The following is a 20,020-nucleotide window of genomic DNA, read 5'->3' as shown; positions in this document are numbered from 1 at the left end:
CCTGTGTGCATTAATAGGAACTGAAACACTTTGAGATTACAATATAAAATGTTGATTATTATAGAAAAAAAAATTTATACAGAGACATTTTTGGATTTCAACTCCCCCTAATTTTTTGATGACTTGGTTTCTCCCTGGGACGCCTTGGGGAGTTTTTTCAGTGTATGCCTGTGGATGTGAGTGTGGTTTGAGTGAATGAGTGGGGCCCCTCATCGTTATATTTACATGGTATGTGCTTTTTTATGTGAATAAATGTGTCTAGCATATTTTTGAGCTCTGGGTTTATTATTATGATTTATATGTAAATTTTGAGTGCAGGAGCAGCGCTTGGACCCTTGCATAAATCATGATTTATTTTATTGCCTTTTTCTTTAATTTAACAATTTAGGTCTAGATGACGAGTGGAGCGCTATTTATCGCTCTCGCTCGAGGATTAATTTTGCTAGAGGTAAGCTTTTTGCTTTATGAAGAACATTGGAATGTGAAAATATTAATATTTCATGTCGGGTTAGCACACTATCAACTTGTAATATGTCGGGTAGTGCATGTATTACAAGTTTAAAGTAAAACCTGACTCGCGCAAAAAGCCAAACTTTAAATATCACAGCCATATTAACGATAAAAAAACACCCTTAATTGCACGCATACCTGATCGCATTTAACCAAGTGTGCTAACCTGACATGAAATATTAATATTTCATATTCCAATGTTCTTCACATAGCAGAATATGTTTTATTTATTCTTAAATACACATTTTTATATGTATATATATATATGTATATATATATATATATATATACAGTATATGATTTTTTTTTGTATATATATATATATAGGATATATATATATATGTGTATAGATAAATATATATATATATATATATATATATGAATATATATTTAAAAATACTTAGAACATATTCCCCTATGTGAAGAACATTGGAATGTACAATATTTACAGTAAATACACACTTTGGCCTCTATTTATTAACCTGTCAACTTACCTGCATTCGCCGGCACCAATACGCTTGCCTAAGATCGCCTAACATCGCTGCCGCGGACCTGAATACGTTCTCCAAAATTATCAAAAAAGCTGTCAAAAAGTATGGAGCGATGAGCAGCGGACTGTTGGTAACTAACAGTCATCGATCTCGCTGCTCTTCTGCTTTATTACAGCTTTCTTGGTATACTGTCACTAAACACCCACACTATACTATACTGTTTACCCCCTATACCGCCGCTCACGGACCCCGCCGCCACTCTAATAAATGTATTAACCCCTAAACCGCTGCTCACGGACCCCGCCACAACTAAATAAATTGTTTAACGCCTAAACCGCTGCTCCCGGACCCCGCCGCAACTAAATAAAGTGTTTAAGCCCCTAAACCGCCGCTCTCGGAGCCCACCACCACCTACATTATATTTATTAACCCCTAATCTGCCCCCCCTACACCGCCGCCACCTACATTATATTTATTAACCCCTAATCTGCCCCCCCTACACCGCCACCACATACATTATATTTATTAACCCCTAATCTGCCCCCCCTACACTGCCACCACTATATTAAATTTATTAACCCCTAAACCTAAGTCTAACCCTAATGAGAATGAGGAAAAGGAGGTGCTGAGTCTTTAGGTAGATGCAAATAGTTTATTTGGAGCAGGCTTCCATACTGGGCATCAGGTAAGCTCCTATCTTACGCGTTTCGCACATGAGCACATGCGTTTCATCAGAGATAAGTCTAACCCTAACCCTAACACCCCCTAACTTAAATATAATTTAAATAAATCTAAATAAATTATTCCTATTTAAAACTAAATACTTACCTATAAAATAAACCCTAAGATAGCTACAATATAACTAATAGTTATATTGTATCTAGCTTAGGGTTTATTTTTATTTTACAGGCAAGTTTGTATTTATTTTAACTAGGTACAATAGTTATTAAATAGTTATTAACTATTTAATAACTACCTAGTTAAAATAAATACAAAAGTACCTGTAAAATAAAACCTAACCTAAGTTACAATTACACCTAACACTACACTATAATTAAATTAATTACCTACATTAACTACAATTAAATAAAATTAAATAAAATTATCTAAAGTACAAAAACAAACAAACACTAAATTACAGAAAATAGTAAAATAATTACAAGTTTTTTAAACTAATTACACCTACTCTAATCCCCCTAATAAAATAACCCCCTTAAAATAATAAAAAGCCCTACCCTATACTAAATTACAAATAGCCCTTAAAATGACTTTTTGCAGGGCATTGCCCCAAAGTAATCAGCTCTTTTACCTTTTTACCTGAAAAAAGTACAATACCCCCCAACAATAAAACCACCACCCACACACCCAACCCTACTCTAAAACCCACCCAATCCCCCCTTAAAAAAATCAGCCAATAGGATTGAGCTTGCATTCTATTGGCTGTTCCAATCAGCCAATAGAATGCAAGCTCAATCCTATTGGCTGATTGCATCGACCAATAGGATTTTTCCTACCTTAATTCCGATTGGCTGATAGAATTCTATCAGCCAATCTGAATTCAAGGGACGCCATCTTGGATGACGTCATTTAAAGGAACATTCATTCGGGAAGAAGACGTCGATGGAAGAGGATGCTCCGTGTCGGATGTCTTGAAGATGGAGCCACTCCGTGCTGGATGGATGAAGATAGAAGATGCCGTCTGAATGAAGACTTCTGCCCGTCTGGAGGACCTCTTCTGCCTGGCTTCGTTGAGGACTTCAGCCCGGTTGGGTAATGACTTACAAGGTAGGGTGATCTTCAGGGGGTTAGTGTTAGGTTTTTTTAAGGGGGGATTGGGTGGGTTTTAGAGTAGGGTTGGGTGTGTGGGTGGTGGGTTTTAATGTTGGGGGGGTATTGTACTTTTTTTTACAGGTAAGAGAGCTGATTACTTTGGGGCTATGCCCCACAAAAAGTCCTTTTAAGGGCTATTTGGAATTTAGTATAGGGTAGGGCTTTTTATTATTTTGGGGGGCTTTTTTATTTTATTTGGGGGATTATAGTAGGTGTAATTAGTTTAAAAATATTGTAATTATTTTATTATTTTCTGTAATTTAGTGGGTTTTTTTGGTCTTTAGATAATTTAATTTATTTAATTGTAGTTAATTTAGGGATTTAATTTAATTATAGTTTTATTTTACAGGTACTTTTGTATTTATTTTAATTATGTAGTTATTAAATAGTTAATAACTATTTAATAACTATTGTACCTAGTTAAAATAAATACAAACTTGCCTGTAAAATAAAAATAAATCCTAAACTAGCTACAATGTAACTATTAGTTATATTGTAGCTATCTTAGGGTTTATTTTATAGGTAAGTATTTAGTTTTAAATAGGAATAATTTAGTTAATTATAGGAATATTTATTTAGATTTATTTAACTTATATTTACATTAGGGGGTGTTAGGGTTAGACTTAGATTTAGGGGTTAATAAATTTAATATAGTGGCGGGGGTGTGGGGGGCAGATTAGGGGTTAATTAATATAACGTAGGTGACGGTGGGCTCCGGGAGCGGCTGTTTAGGGGTTAATAACTTTAGTTGCGGCGGGGTCCGTGAGCGGCGGTTTAGAGGTTAATAGGTTTATTAGAGTGGTGGTGGGCTTTGGGAGCGGCGGTTTAGGGGTTAATAAGTGTAATGTAGATGGCGGCGGTGTAGGGGGCGGCAGATTAGGGGTGTTTAGACTCGGGGTACATGTTAGGGTGTTAGGTGTAGACATTACCATAGGAATCAATGGGATATCGGGCAGCAGCGAACATAAGCTTTCGCTGCTTTCAGACTCCCATTGATTTCTATGGCATCCGCCGCCTCCAGGGAGGCGGATTGAAAACCAGGTACGCTGGGCCGGAAAAGTGCCGAGAGTACCTGCTAGTTATTTGATAACTAGCAAAAGTAGTCAGATTGTGCCGAACTTGCATCCGGAACATCTGGAGTGATGTAAGCATCGATTTGTGTTGGACTTAGTCCGGCGGATCGTATGTTACATCACTGAATTCTACTTTTACCAGTCTGTAGGGTTTGATAACTAAGGCGAATCAGGCTCGCCATAAATACGCTGCGGAATTCCAGCGTATTTGCGGTTGACAGCTTGATAAATAGAGGCCTATTACTTTATTAAATATGAATAGTGCATAAATATGTTTTTATATGTTTTCAGCTATGTCTATAATGTAATGTATACATATATATTTATATGTGCATATATGTTTGTAAATACATATATACACATATAAATACATAAATACATATGTACACACATATAAACACACACACAAAAAAAACCTTAATTAAGGGAAATGTACCCTTATAGATTAATTAACAAATTGGTCTAGAATGTGGAGAATCAAATTTACAAAGCTCAAATCTAGCAAGAAATCTTGGTGTTATGTTTAACAGTGAACTTTCCCTAAAACGTCAGATAGTAGCCACATTCTTTCATTTAAAGAATATAGCCAGGATCAAGCACCTGATTCCCACGACCGTCCATGCTTTGTTAACATTATTATTATTATACTTTATTTATAAAGCACCACAAAATTCTGCAGCACTGTCCATGGGTATGAAAGATAAAAGTACAATGATGATAAAATATTTTAAGAGACAGAACCAAATTTATCAAACAAATACAGGAGGAATTGAGGGCCCATTTCCTGTGGGAACTTACATCAAGTTTGGACTACTGCAATGCACTTTATTATGGTTTTCCAGAAAAACTGCTCCATCACCTTCAGTTGGTACAAAATGGTCTAGCAAAGACAGTCACATTTTTTCCATGTGACATCCATCCTCCACTCCCTCCACTGGTCACCAATAAAATGGTGCATACTTTTCAAGATAGGCTTGCTATTCTACAAAGCTCTGCATGATCAGGAACCAAGCTATTTAAAGGAATTACTGGTACCCTATAACCCAACTCACACTTTGTGACCAATAAATGCCTAGAAGCTAAATGTGCAAAGAATTCACCAAAAATGTGGTTTGCAAGCTTTTAGCCATGTCATCCCATCTCTATGGAACAGTCTCCCCAGCACAGTGAAAGAAGCCACTTCCCTGGAGAGTTTTATTGAAAGACTCCATGCTTCCTGTTTACACAGGGCTTTCAGGAATAAAAACTGTAACTTCTAACACTTTTATGTAAATGTACCTTGTGCTTTGAGTCCAACCCAGAGAAAAGTTCTATATAAGTTGTTGTTATTATTCTTATTACTGCGTACACTTGCACATGATCAGTAGGAGCTAGAGCCTTAAAAAAATGGGCATTTAAAAAGATTGTGCACATTTTAATAATGGAATTATGAAAGTTTAATTTTGACTTTAATGTTCCCCTTAAAGGGACGTTCTACAGCAGAATTGTTATTGTTTATAAAGATAGACAATGTCTTTATTACCCATTCCCCAGTTTTGCATGACCAACACAGTTATATTAATACACTTTTTACCTCTGTGACTTTTTACCTGTATCTAAGCCTCTGCAGACTGCCCCCTTATTTCAGTTCTTTTAACAGACATGCATTTTAGTCAATCAGTGCTGACTCCTAGATAATTCCACGGGCGTGAGCACAATGTTATCTAAATGGCACACATGAGTTAACGCCCTCTAGTTGTGAAAAACTATCAAAATGCATTCAGATAAGAGGCAGCCTTCAAAGGCTATGGAATTAGCATTTGAGCCTACCTAGGTTTATCTTTCAACTAAGAATACCAAGATAACAAAACAAAAATCGATGATAAAAGTAAATTGGAAAGTTGTCCTATTTGAATCATGAAAGTTTAATTTTGATTAGACTGTCCCTTTAAGTCTGTCTTTGGTGGGCAGATATCCATCAGACAAAAAAACAGGAAGCCCTTTATGTTTATAGACTTTATAATTCTTTTTACGTAAAAATCACAGTGCACTCATTCGGCTTTTATTTTATTGTTGTGAATGGAAGACCCCATATTGTGAAGTATATTGCTGTTATTGGGCAGTTTAGTAACCTACAGCTTCTGGCTAACACAGAGGCTTTTAGCAAAGCCATTTGTAACAAAATGCATAAAACCCTGCAGGAATTTGCAAAACAGCTTTTAACTAACACTGAATACACAATGAGCCGTAGCTGCACACTGTGACAAAACCGTGCACTTGGCAATCTCTTGAGCATTTGTTGTGCGCAGCTCTGCTTCAGCATTGAATAGGGAGATCTTTAATATGATGCAGCTCAAAAAATAGTATTAATAAGGAGAATGTCTTTATAGGGAATGTGTTCTGAAAATGAATATGCAATAAAAATAACTAATACGTTAATAAGAGCAAGATAAAAAAACATATCTTACCTGACAGCAAGGCTTCTCTGAGATGGTGTCAGTTCCTCGTCTTTACAAAAAGTTCCTTGAGGAAGTAAATATGAAAAACATTAGCAATGCATGTCCCAACAGTATAGATTTAACTAACTGTTATTCAACTATAAATCAAATCTCATTTCAGCCATGAGCTGCAGTTAAGGGGTAAATTAAGAAGCAACATTTCATTGGCACACACACACACACTTACGCAAACATATACATACAAACACCAACACACACACATACATACACACATGCTCACACATACATACACATACATACGCACACACATACACACTTACGCACACATATACATACATACACCAACGCACACACATACACACACATGCTCACACATACATACACACATGTACACACACATACATACGCATATGCATACACATACATACCAATGCTCACGCATTGATACGCACACACATGCTCACACATACATGCGCACACATCAATACACACAGACATGCACACATAATATATACACAAACACATAGATACATACCCGCACACATGCTCACACATACACACACGCTCACACATACATACACACGCACACACATACACACACGCAAAGTAAACACACATACATACACACATATACATACATACACACGCACACATATGTATACACAAACACACATACAATTACACACACATACAAACACATTCACATACAAACACACTCACATATACACACAAACAAAACACACACATGTGCATACATACACAAGCACATACAACACACATGCATACACACACATACATACATACACACACACACACACATATAAATACACACACATATACATACACACAACACACATATATACGCAAACACATACATACACATACACAAATACATACATAAAAACACACATACACACAAACACACATACATACACACACACACAAACATATAAATACACACACATATACATACACACAACACACATATATACGCAAACACATACATACACATACACAAATACATACATAAATACACACACAAACACACGTACATACATACACACACACACACACACATATAAATACACACACATATACATACACACAACACACATATATACGCAAACACATACATACACATACACATACATACACACACACACATATAAATACACACACATATACACACACAACACACATATATACACATACACATACACAAATACATACATAAATACACACACATACATACTCACATACACACACTATGCCTGGGACAGCTGAAATCCTCTAGTATCAGTAGCATAACACCCTCCAAGCTTTGTATATTACTATGAGTCTAATTATATTGAGAGTTCCCATAAACAATAAGTATGTACATGACACTGATTTTTCAGGTACAATCACAGGCAGTGCTAGACTAGGGCTCAATACAGACATGGTTCTTGTTTGCATAACTGGTGACCTGTGGTGGTCAGTGTACAGTCTTTGGCTGACAGCTGTCCTAGATAAAAATAGCAAATGACCAGCAGGTGAAACAGCTGGTAGTAGGTTGGTAAATTCAATTTCAGATCAAACTCCTAGCCATGCAACCCCTCAGTCAGCCACATGCCTACATCAAATTTAAAATCAAACAGTTAGCCCTGCAGCTCCCATCTTAGCTGCATGCAGGGCCGTCTTTAATATTGACTGGACCCTGGGCAAACATTTTCTTGCCCCTCCCCCCCCCCCCCCATGCAATTTCGCTCTCCACCCCAGCATCCCAAAAAACAACTAAATCAATTTATTTTATAATTGTTTTTAAATTATTAGCCCAAATAAATTGCAACTGGACCTAAGCAGTACTAATAAGTAAATAAATATATCAATTCCTCCATTGTGGATTAATTTAATATGCTTTTGAAAGTGATTCTGGTGTGAGGTTAGCTGGTTAAAGAGATCTAGGAGCAAAGCAAGGTAAAGATTGAGGAGGAAGCACGGAGGTGCAGACAAATATAAGTTTACTAACTGGAACAGCAGAACTACTATGGGAAGCTGTAAGATCTGAGAGAGAAAAAACCCTATAAAAATAAACCTTACCTTAATGTGTGAAGCATCTGCACTATACAGCAGCACATGTCACTTCTTTGCTAGGAACAAGTTCCCTCTCACTCTGCACTAGACAATGTTGCATGGGGGAGGGGTGTGTGTGCACTCACTTATTCTTCACACTGACACCTTTCTACAAAGCATTGTTCCCCTAACAATCTTCAGTTAGTTGATCTTAGGGCCACAGCAGAAAGAGCAGAGCTAAGGGGACCAGCAGACTGGATGCTGTCTGCCCAAGGCTGCATGGATACAGTGTGAGATGAGTCACACAGTCTCAAGACTGAAGAGAGCAGTGTGTGCAGATGCACAGGTGTTCAAATCCTCACGTGCCTGCCACTCCAGCTTTCTGCTGCATGCATCTACAGTCAGCCCTACCCAGAAACAAACCAACCACCAGAGCAGTTACCTGGTAACTGTGGCAACCCCAGCAGGACCTTTTCTGATGCAGTGGGATTGGCTGGATGCTAAGTTAGGGCTTAGAATTCAGTGCTGCACAGTGCACATCTAAAACAGCACATGGCACTAGCTTGGCATGTCACATGACACCGGCACAGTTTCTCACAAATAAATATAAGCAGAGAAGTTTTGACTGTGACAGCATTTGGACTGACTGTATGTGTCCCCCATGTCACATGACATCAACAGCCTGGCATGAACCAAATTTTTTTTAATTTTTTTTTAGGACTCTTGGGCTCCTCAACAAAGACAGGGCCCTGGGCAGCTGCCCCTTTTGCCCTTTGTTAAGACGGCCCTGGCTGCATGTCCACATAACACATCAGATCAGGCCCCTGCAGCTTCTTATTCCAATACAGCTGCTGAGGTTGCTCTATATTGTTTCTATTCCACCCAGTGTGCTATCTCTCAAGCTCCACGTTCTGGGCCTGTGTGTGCAATGGGTGAGAAGAGAAGATCGCTGGGCCTGACTGATGCACTGTTGTGCAATGAAGCATGTTTTCTTTTTTTTAACATACGTTTTACCAGACAGCCAACAGAAATTCTGTACACCAGGAAACCCTAGAAAGGCCCAAGGAGTTTGTGGGTATAGCTACGATTTACAGCCTGGCCTCTGGGCATTTGCTCGGGTTGGCTGATGACAATTTGTGTTAAAGGGTCAGTAGCACTACATTTTAATGTGTACAAATACTAAATAAGTTGTACATTTTTATAGATTTAATTTTTTAATTCAGCATTTTCTACTTACATTACAATCTAGGATCCATTAGCCGGATGTCCCCTAAGCCACATCCATTTGAGGAAATTGTATAGAGCAAGTGGTCCAGCCTATGAGAAGGCTACCGCCCACCACCTCCCCGCACCCCCCTAAAAAAACTTGTGCATGAACTTTGCTGTCTGTCCATATAAGAAAGACAAGAGGCGCATGCGCATTTGAAAGATTAAAATAAATTATTCTCCTTTGCATAAGTGTCAATATGATACAGCTTAAAGCCCCCTTAAAAATGATTGCCATTTGCAGATTAATTTATATATTTATATATATATATATATATATATATATATATATATATATCATTATAATATCACTTACATTAATAAAACACTCAATAGCTACTTTTGAATTAAAATAATATTTGCTTGTTAATCGCAAGGGGCTAAGATTCTCCTATGTTTACTGTCTCTTTAACAGTTATTTTCCTTGTATCATTGCAAAATCCTTGTTCAAATCTGGTTACAGTATATGAAACAGAAATGTTTAAACTACCAAGTAGGGTATTGTATCAATGCACTACTACTGTATAGGACACCATATACAGTGGATATAAAAAGTCTACACAATCTTATGAAATTGCAGTTTTTTTAAAAGACAGAAAAAACAATAATGTAACGGCCAGACTTTATCCATCTGAATAGTGATCTTGCAACAAACAAAAATCCAGAAAACCCCCCAAAAACAAATCGTTATTAGGAACATTTAAAGTGATGGTAAATTCACTATAATGACAAAGCTATTTTCTAAAGCTTTCATTACAAATATACCTTGTGTACTCTTATTTCTTTACTAAACAATGTTTAAAACAGAGTAAATCCCCTTTTTTATTTGCAGCGTTACCTGTCTCTGGCCGCCTCCGTGTAAAAAATACTGATTCTGAATTTGATTGACATATGGTGCATCCAATAGCGGATGCACCATACGTAGGCTGACCATATTGCCGCTTTAAGAAGGAACACATATGAAAAATACATATGTGAGGGTTCTTATACAAAACCATTTCTTTAAACAGCCCTGAAAACAGCCCTGACATATGTATTTTTCATATGTGTCCCTTTTAAAAGCGGCAATATGGTCAGCCTAACCATACGCCCTATGTATTTGGTCTTCAGCACGCTCTCGCACTGCTCCTTTGAGGACTCTGAATTAACAATGTACACTGCGCAAGTGCAGTTGTCAGACAAGCCGATAGCAGCCACATGTAAACAGTGAATCTTTTCTTACATTATCGATTCACTGTTTACTGTTGCGGTCTCACGTTTGCTCATTCTGTCATACCCTAGCCCAAACGAGCATTTGAGGGTGGCTATCGTATATAGTAAGTCAAAAGTAGTACAAAAATCACACTATTTTATTTTCAATAAAACTTGCTTGTTTGGGCTAGGGTATGACAGAATGAGCAAATGTGAGATCGCAACAGTAAACAGTGAATCGATAATGTAAGAAAAGATTCACTGTTTACATGAGGCTGCTATCGGCTTGTCTGACAACTGCACTTGTGCAGTGTACATTGTTAATTCAGAGTCCTCAAAGGAGCAGTGCGAGAGCGTGCTGAAGACCAAATACATAGGGCGTATGGTGCATCCTCTATTGGATGCACCATATGTCAATCAAATTCAGAATCAGTCATTTTTACACGGAAGCGGCCAGAGACAGGTAACGCTGCAAATAAAAAAGGGGATTTACTCTGTCTTAAACATTGTTTAGTAAAGAAATAAGAGTACACAAAGTATATTTGTAATGAAAGCTTTAGAAAATAGCTTTGTCATTATAGTGAATTTACCATCACTTTAAATAAATTCAAAAAAACTAAAGCACCCTGATCATATAATACTTTGTGGAAGCACCGTTCCATTTATAACATCAGCAAGTCTTTGTGAATAAGTCTCTATTAGCTTTGCACATCTAGATTTTGGAATTTTATCACACTCTGTTTTGCAAAAACTTTTACGTTCCTCCAAATTGCGAGGGGATCTCCTATGTAAAGGTCTCTTTAGGTCCTTCCACAGGTTTTCATGGGATTGAGGTCTGGGATCTGATTTTTTACCATTCCAAGACTTTGATTTTCCTTTTCTGAAGCCATGCCTTGGTCGACTTGGATGTGTATTTATCATGTTGAAATGTGAAATTCCTCCTCAGCTTTCTAAAAGAGGCCAGGAGAGTTTGTGCCAAAATATCTTGATATTTGGAGCTATTCATCATTATCCCATCTATCTTGACAAGAGCCCCTGACCCAGCTGAAAACAAGAAGCCCCAATGCATGATGTTACCACCACCACGCTTCAAAGTCGGCATGGTGTTCCTTGGATGATGAGTTTTATTGGCTTTGCGCCAAACATATCTTTTACAATTCAAGCTGAAAAGTTCAACCTTTGTCTCGTCAGACAGTAGCACATTTTCCCACATGGACTTGGAGGTTCCTTTTTGTAAGAAAGGGGTTTCATCTTGCCATCGCCCACACAAGTGCAGAATAGGAGAGATGGTGGTCACATGCAAGGAGTGACCAGTATCTGCCAGAAATGTTTGAAGCTCATTCCGTGTTGCTGTTTGCCTCTTAATAGTATCCCTAATAAGTTTTCTCCTTGTCCTCTCATCAACTTTGGATGGTCTTCCTGATTTTTGCAATGTCTCTGTGGTGCCACATTTTCTCCACTTTTTGATTATGGTAATCCATTGCCTTTAATATTATTTTATATCTCTCTCTTTATTGGTTCTTTTCAACAATTAGCTCTCACAGTTTTTTTGGGCAATTCTCTGCGACTATGGCTCTCCCTGTAGGATGCAACCTCAAACATTCAAGCAAATCCTACAGAAATAGCTGACTTTAATATGGGTTTTTATTTAGAATCACGTTTACTGATGCCAGGTGTATGCTATTATTTCTGTCTTTACATTTCAAAAACCTGCAAGTTCATAAAGGTGTGTAGACTTTTTATATCCACTGTATACGTGTAAGATTTATATTTCATACTGATGGTACAATAAAGGACATGTGTAGTTACAATTTTGTATTTAGAGAAAAAAGTGTTTTGTCAAACCAAAACATGAGAATATGAAACTTGTCTTACCATCTCGAACCTCAAATGCCAAGCTGGTTATTTTCTGTGTGATTATCATCAATGGCCTTAAGGAAAAAAAACAAGGTAATTTTGTAGTCAAAAGTGCAGATTTCTTACATAAAAATATAATTTCCAAATAATTGTTATGATCGTACAGCAGCAGTGTCCCAACAGTATTCTATTAGGGTCCACACTGCAATATTTATTCCTGCTGGGATGGTAAAAAAAAGTTTTACAAATTATTTTGACTGAAACAAAAGAAATAGATATAGTTGAGTAATGTTTTACCAAGCTATTTGGCATTGCTTATGCCATCTTCAGAGGCACAGATCCATCTGCAGTGGCACAAATGAGTAAAATAGTTGGGTACTGTGTGAGTGAGGAGAAGTGAACAAAAAAAGCACAATTTGGTTAATTTAAAGATCAAACTACATTGTAATCCCGGGGATTTATGTTGGACACTCCTGCTGTATGTAGGAAGAACACGATTATGGGGTCTATTTATCATGATGTGAGCGGACATGATCCGATATTGCGGATCATGTCCGCTGCACATCGATAAATGCTGACAGCATACGCTCTCTGCATTTATCATTGCACCAACAGTTCTGGTGAACTGCTGGTGCAATACCGCCCCCTACAGATTCGCGGCCAATCAGCCGCTAGCAGAGGGTATCAATCAACTCGATTGGGTTGATTTCCGGCAATGTTTGTCCACCGCCTCAGAACAGGCGGACAGGTTATGGAGCAGCGGTCTTTAGACCGCTGCTTCATAACTTGTGTTTCTGGTGAGCCTGAAGACTCGCCAGAAACACAGGGCATTGATAATTCGGCCCCTATGTCTCTTCAATAGTAATTTAAATAATATTTGAATTTTTATAAGATGGTAGACATCAATCCATAGATTGGTTCACATCAGGGCTAATGCATCTATTACACTTTCACATAAGGCACTAAACCTCACATTTTGGGCTAGATTACGAATGGAGCGCAATTTATCTCTCTTGCTTGTGTGTTAAATTCGCTAGATGGAGGCTTTTTGCATGCATCGAGTAGCGTGCGTATTACAAGTTGAAAGTAAAATATTTCCCCCATAGACTTCAAAGGAGTGTGAAAAGATGAAAAAATAAACACCCTTACTCAAGTGCAAACCCAATCGCATTTAACCAAGTGTCCTAAACCAACATGTAATATGAATATTTCCCATTCCAATGTTCTTCGCATAGCAGAATATGTACTATTTATTCATAAATATATATATCTGATGTTTTTCTTGGTAAAATATCTATCTATATATATATATATATATATATATATATATATATATATATATATAATTATATAATTATATATAGGTATAGATATATACAAATTTATAAAGGAATATCTATTTAAAACCCTTAGAACATTGGAATGTAAAATATTTACAGTACATATACAGTTAAACACTTTATTAAATATGAATATTGCATAATTATGATTTTACATGTTTTCAGCTACTTGACTGCAAAGGGCTCCAATGCACTTACATATATGTCTGTCTATATATGTATACATATGTAAATATATATATACACATATAAATACATATGTAAACACATACACACACACATATATATATATATATATATATACATATTTAGACATGTATATGTATGTATCACTACATTAAAGCCCTTTGTCTGCCTTTTTCCCCCCCTAAAACTCGAGACGCCTTTTTTTCTTAAACCTGAGACCTCATATCTTTGAGCCCTTATAACTTTTTTATGCAATATTTTTTTAAATAATTGTTATCAGACAGTGTTATTATGACTGTAACTGTACTTTTAAATCTAATTTTGATGTGTTTTGTGCAACTTTTCAGTCAAATGTAACAGTTAACCAGCGCTCTGAAGTTGTGCTATCCCAACAGACGTGAAAATTAAATTACGACCAAGCAAAAGCGTTTACTTTTAACTTGTAATACGTGCGCTACTTCACTCACGTGCAACAGTTAGCGCGCCCCTCGTAATCTAGCCCCTTACTGGGTATTATTCAACACATTGACTGCTAGAGAAGTGTGCAAAGCATTTTATTGCAGCTTTTTTTTAACAGTTAAAGGGACATCCCGATGAAAATTTAAATGCACTTAGATAAATTACATCTTTAAATAGAAACATATTTCCAATATACATGTATTTGTAAAAATGCTTCTATTAAAAGTTATAACTGCTTTAGTGTTAACATTTTTCTATGCACGTGCATGTGAAGCATAGCTAGATATTCTCAGTGCACCAGCATTTTAAGTGCTGCAGCTGCTCAGAGTCTCAGTGGGGCTTGTATCATGTCAGCAATTAACAAATTGAGTCATTACCAGATGGTACAAGCACCTTAGGCTCTCTGAGCAAGCGCTGTGTTTAAAATGCTGGTGCACAGTGCATACTTAGATACACTTTTGAAACAGCTATAGCTTTCATTAGAAGCATTTTTGCAAATACATGTATATTACAAAAATGCTTCTATTCAAATCTGAAATGTATCCATGTGTATTCCAATTTTGGCTGGAATGTCCCTTTAAGGCGATGACTGTGACTCCTCACCATAATTTCTACAAAATCCACAGTAACCACAAGCTGACAAGGGGGATGAAAGATTTTAAGGAGTGGCAGGGTATACACTTGTGTTAGCAGATTTGTGCCACTGGAGTCAAAGCAGTTATCGTAAATGTGTCTAGTAGCGCCACTGCTAATAAATAAAGCTCAGTCTACGTATAATCTGGTATAATCAGGGACATTATGAGTATAGTGGGCATGTTTGTTTGGTTATCAGTTTTGCTAATGTTTATGAGGGTAATGTGCTTTATTTTTTTTATTTATTTTTTTTGCTTTTTTTAAACTAATTGATCGAGCAGGAAGCGTTTGTATTTCTTTGGTGGCTTTATCATCCAATAAAGCAGGGAGTCATTTTGGAGCATTTCGCTCATGCGCAAAACCAATGTTACATAAGAAAAGTTTTGAGGTACTCTTAATAAATCAAAAAGGTGTTCTATGGGTTTAAGTTTTTATATTCAATAAGTGAAAAATGGCCCTGTAAATGTATTATTAAGCATTAAAATTGAATTGTAACTAGAAAAACGGGACTGGCACATGCATAGTACCATTTCTCACCAAAATTATAATGAAAAAAGTTAAATCGCATATCAATAAGTTCAACTATTTAATATCACCCAGAGACTACAGTTGTTTATTTTTCTCGTTTTCCTGTAATTTAATTTGGAAGATTCTGGGTTTTCCAAATTATGTTAAAAAGTGCAGGCTCCAGACGTAACACTGCTATATTCCACACAGTCATTGGTTGCACACTCTAGTAACCCATTTATAGCTGCACCTAACTGGCCTCAGCAGAGAAGGAAACCTAGGTTACAACATGGTGGTGCCCAATCTTTAAAGGGACAGTCAACACCAGAATTTTTTTTGTTTAAAAAGAAAGATAATCCCTTTATTACCCATTCCCCAGTTTTGCATAACCAACACAGTTATAATAATACACTTTTTACCTCTGTAATTATCTTGTATCTAAGCTTCTGCTGACTGCCCCCTTATCTCAGTTCTTTTGACAGACATGCAGTTTAGCCAATCAGTACTCACTCCTAGGTCACTTTACGTGCATCAGCTCAATGTTATCTATATCAAACATGTGAACTAATGCCCTCTAGTGGTCAAAATGTATTCAGATTAGAGGCAGTCTTCAAGGTCTAAGAAATTAGCATATGAACCTCCTAGTTTTAGCTTTCAACTAAGAATACCAAGAGAACAAAGCAAAATTGGTGATAAAAGTAAACTGGGAAGTTGTTTAAAATTGCATGCCTTATTTAAAACATGAAAGTTTTTTTTTGGACTTGACTGTCCCTTTAAATATCTAATATAATTTTTAAAACTGCATCTGCATATTACTTACAGACTGATATTTGCTCTAAAGGGATAGTGAACATCTTGTAATTACAAGACATTTCTGTTGTGTTTTTATAGAATAACATCAGCCAAGTCTAACGTTTTTAAAACAAACTACAAATAGTTTTCAATGGACAAGTTCCACCTACTATTTGCCTTATTTAAAGAAGCCAATCTGGGCTTTCGTTCATAGACAACAAAACTAACCACTGTCTTAAAGTTAGTGTAAAATGCATTGTTTTACAGTTATCTGATAAAGCCAATTAGGGATAGATATGTAATAGAGTTAGCCTTGAAAAATCAGCAGGGTGCATTTCAAGTTCAGAGAATTAGAAATGCCTCAATATTCAGAATTAAATTACATGAAAAGGGGTAAAATAAATAATGCAAATATATTGCAAAATTGTTTAATTATGCATAACTTTATATAATAATAACTTTATATAATAAAAAGTTTTTATTGTCCCTTCAAATAAAAAAAACCTTCTTTGTAGAAGTTATGTTGAATGTCTCTTTAAAGAGGGAAATGGGCACTATGTAAAATATAGGCGGTCTGTTTTCAGGTGAGAAAAATTGAACATTCTTTCTTGCTTCAGATGAAAAGATCAGACCACAAGGGAAGCCTGTAAGGGCCAAATATAAAACACCTGGGCTGTGATTTGCAAATCAGAATATTCTTTTTCTTGCAAGCTGCTCAGAGTACCATATAAAAACGACTGAATTTGGTGGGTAATGTGTTATATGCAAGCTGCTTCTTACTTACCCAGAAAAATCTGCTGAATACTGTCCATAATCAAAAATATAAACTCTTGCCACTTGGCACACTGTGAGGTATCCCAGCGCAAACACAAAGCAGTATCTGGGGGGTAAAAAAAAGACATATGTATACAGTAAACCTCAATAAAAATAGTAAAGAACATGTAAAGGAAAAATAAAACAAATAAAATGATAGCAGATTTGCCTGTAATGAAAAACAGATTAATCAGATTATTGTTATATATTTCAAAGAGTGTGATTTATTTGTACAGCATAAAGTAGTAGAGGCCGAGAGGACCTGAAGACGCAGGAAAGAGCCTAAGATTTGCTTTGCTGTACTCTTGAATTACGCACTAATATTTCATCACATTCCAAGTACAAAGGAGGGTCGTGGAACATTATGGAGAGTTTCAGCATATAAACTACGGCCCTCAAAATATTTTTAATCTAGCACTCCCTTGTTTAATAAGCAAACCATTAATTTGGGCTGACAGGTTTTTTTTTGGAGTTCTAAGAGGTGTAGCTAGTTGATGTTGTATATAGGCACAGGATTTAAAGGTTTGAGCGCTCTGTAGTAGTGGCTGCTATGCCTCAACCAAGTATGTGCAAAAGTTCTACGTCTGAAAGTCATCCTAAAGTTACATTATCAGCATCTTCTGCATAATCAGAGATCAGAACACCTTAGGATGCCCGTCTAGTTTTCAGACTCTTTCACCTCAGGTTGTTTTTCTGAAGGTGAGTTTTTTTTATGATGATCAGGAAATCATCCTCTACCTCTTCCATGTTGTCTACCTCTTTCATGTTTGAGCTTGAACATCTTAGTTCTTTGTTTAAAGAGGTGTTATGTACTTTAAGCATCCAAGACCCAAAATCATCTGCAGAAAAACCTTCCAAACAACTAGTATTTATTTTTAAATTTTCTGCTAAGTCATAAGAGGGTTTTGTCTGTTCCTGAGGCTCTTATTTAAATAAATCTTTGTCTTTTCTTTAATCAGCCAATCTCTATTGGCTGATTTTTAATCAAACAGCCAATAGGGATGAAGCGGTACCCCTATATAAAGGGGATCCACACTTCCAGAAATTCTGTGTGCGTGGCGACCTAGCAGCTATGTCGGGAGCTTGGAATATTTTGCTGCGTTGTAGCAATTTGGATCATCAGGGCCTGAGAGAGAGTCAGCAAAAGAGGTTACAGGTTCAATTCTGGGCATGACCATGACACAGGGCTTTAGCTGGCATTCTTTTATAATTCGGCATGGATAGTGACTTATCTGCTAACTTTTTAAAAAATCATAGCTCAGCTTATTTGTTTCATACTACAGGAAAATTGCTTAATGTCTTGACATCTGGGCTTTGTTCAGGCTTAGTCAGGATATATCCAGTGTCTAAACCAATTTCTCTTCTTTGGAACATTCTTGTTTTTTTACAAGATTTACGCGTTTCTCTTTCAAAATTTGCATGCTTTGAACATTTAGCTTCTGTCTTGGAAGTTTTTGTTACTTTTAGCAATATCTTTCCCGGAAGACTTTCTGATTTTTTTGCTATTTCTTGTGAACTTTCTTGACTTATTTTATATAACACAGTTTTTAAGGACTCAATATGATTTTTTACCTAAGGTGATTATAGCCCATCTCCTTGTCCTAATCCAAAGAATTAATTTGATGGCCTCTTACTTAATTAAGATACTGCAAAAACATTAGAATTCTACATTTAAATTACAAAGGTTTTTTTAGACAATCCTTTAATTTGTTTTCCCCTTGGTTCTTGTAAAGGTCAGAGAGCTAGATCCATTTCTTTAGGTTTTTGGCTAAATCTTATGATTACCAAGGTTAATTTGGAGGTGGGGTAGTTTTTTCCAAAATACATTATTGTTAATTTTTCTAGATTTGTTTCCTGTTCTTGGATTTTCAAGAATGAGGCTTTTATTGAATACATTTGCAAGTCAGCATACTTTCCATAAAGCCTACCACTTTGATGTGTTTGGTAGGAAAGTCCTTCAGGCAGCAGTGTCTGGTAATTAATTGCCTGCCTTTAAAAAAATGTTTGTCCCGCCCAATTACTTGTAGACTCCTCAGCTTGCGTATTAATTCCCAGGAATAATGGCTTGTGGACTCTAACCTCTTTATGAAAGAAAACAAAATTTATGCTTACCTTATACATTCTTTTCTTTCATGGTGGTTAGAGACCACTAGACCCAGCCATTTTCTTTTTTTTTACGTAATTATTTTTTTCTGGCTGCATTTTTAGTTTTCACCTAATTTTCTCTACTTTGTCCTTTCCTACCTTTCTACTTCTCCTTTCTTGTATATACGTCAGACTAGAATACCAGAGAGGTGGGAGGATTTAATTGCTATTTGAGCTTTGGGAAACTTTAATTTGCCCCACTTTATTCTTTCCTACCTTTCTACTTCTCCTTTCTTGACTTTACGTCAGACTAGAATACAAGAGTGCCCATACCTCAACAGAAAGAATCCCTACAGTGACAATTCTTGTTTATTAATTCGTATGTTTATTAATATATAGATAGATAGATCACAAACACACAGTTATTGTAGTGGACTACAAAAACAAAATGTATACTTACCTGGTAAATTAATTGCTTTCATGGTGGAGACAATCCA

The 20,020-nt window shown here is 36.5% G+C and overlaps 1 protein-coding gene across 1 annotated transcript in view; it reads right to left on the bottom strand.

Annotated features, from left to right (window-relative positions):
* MBOAT2 (membrane bound O-acyltransferase domain containing 2) overlaps positions 1–20,020 on the bottom strand; it is a 437,306-nt gene that overhangs the window by 155,478 nt on the left and 261,808 nt on the right. The window contains 3 exon segments of the mRNA XM_053709710.1: positions 6,352–6,406; positions 12,727–12,782; positions 17,410–17,505. Coding sequence (XP_053565685.1) covers positions 6,352–6,406; positions 12,727–12,782; positions 17,410–17,505 — 207 coding nt within the window.

Source organism: Bombina bombina, chromosome 4, assembly GCF_027579735.1.
Source record: "Bombina bombina isolate aBomBom1 chromosome 4, aBomBom1.pri, whole genome shotgun sequence".
In the NCBI taxonomy this organism is placed as follows: Eukaryota; Metazoa; Chordata; class Amphibia; order Anura; family Bombinatoridae; genus Bombina; species Bombina bombina.
Note: the sequence above shows the minus strand (reverse complement) of the source record. Positions and strands in the feature narration are given on the sequence as shown.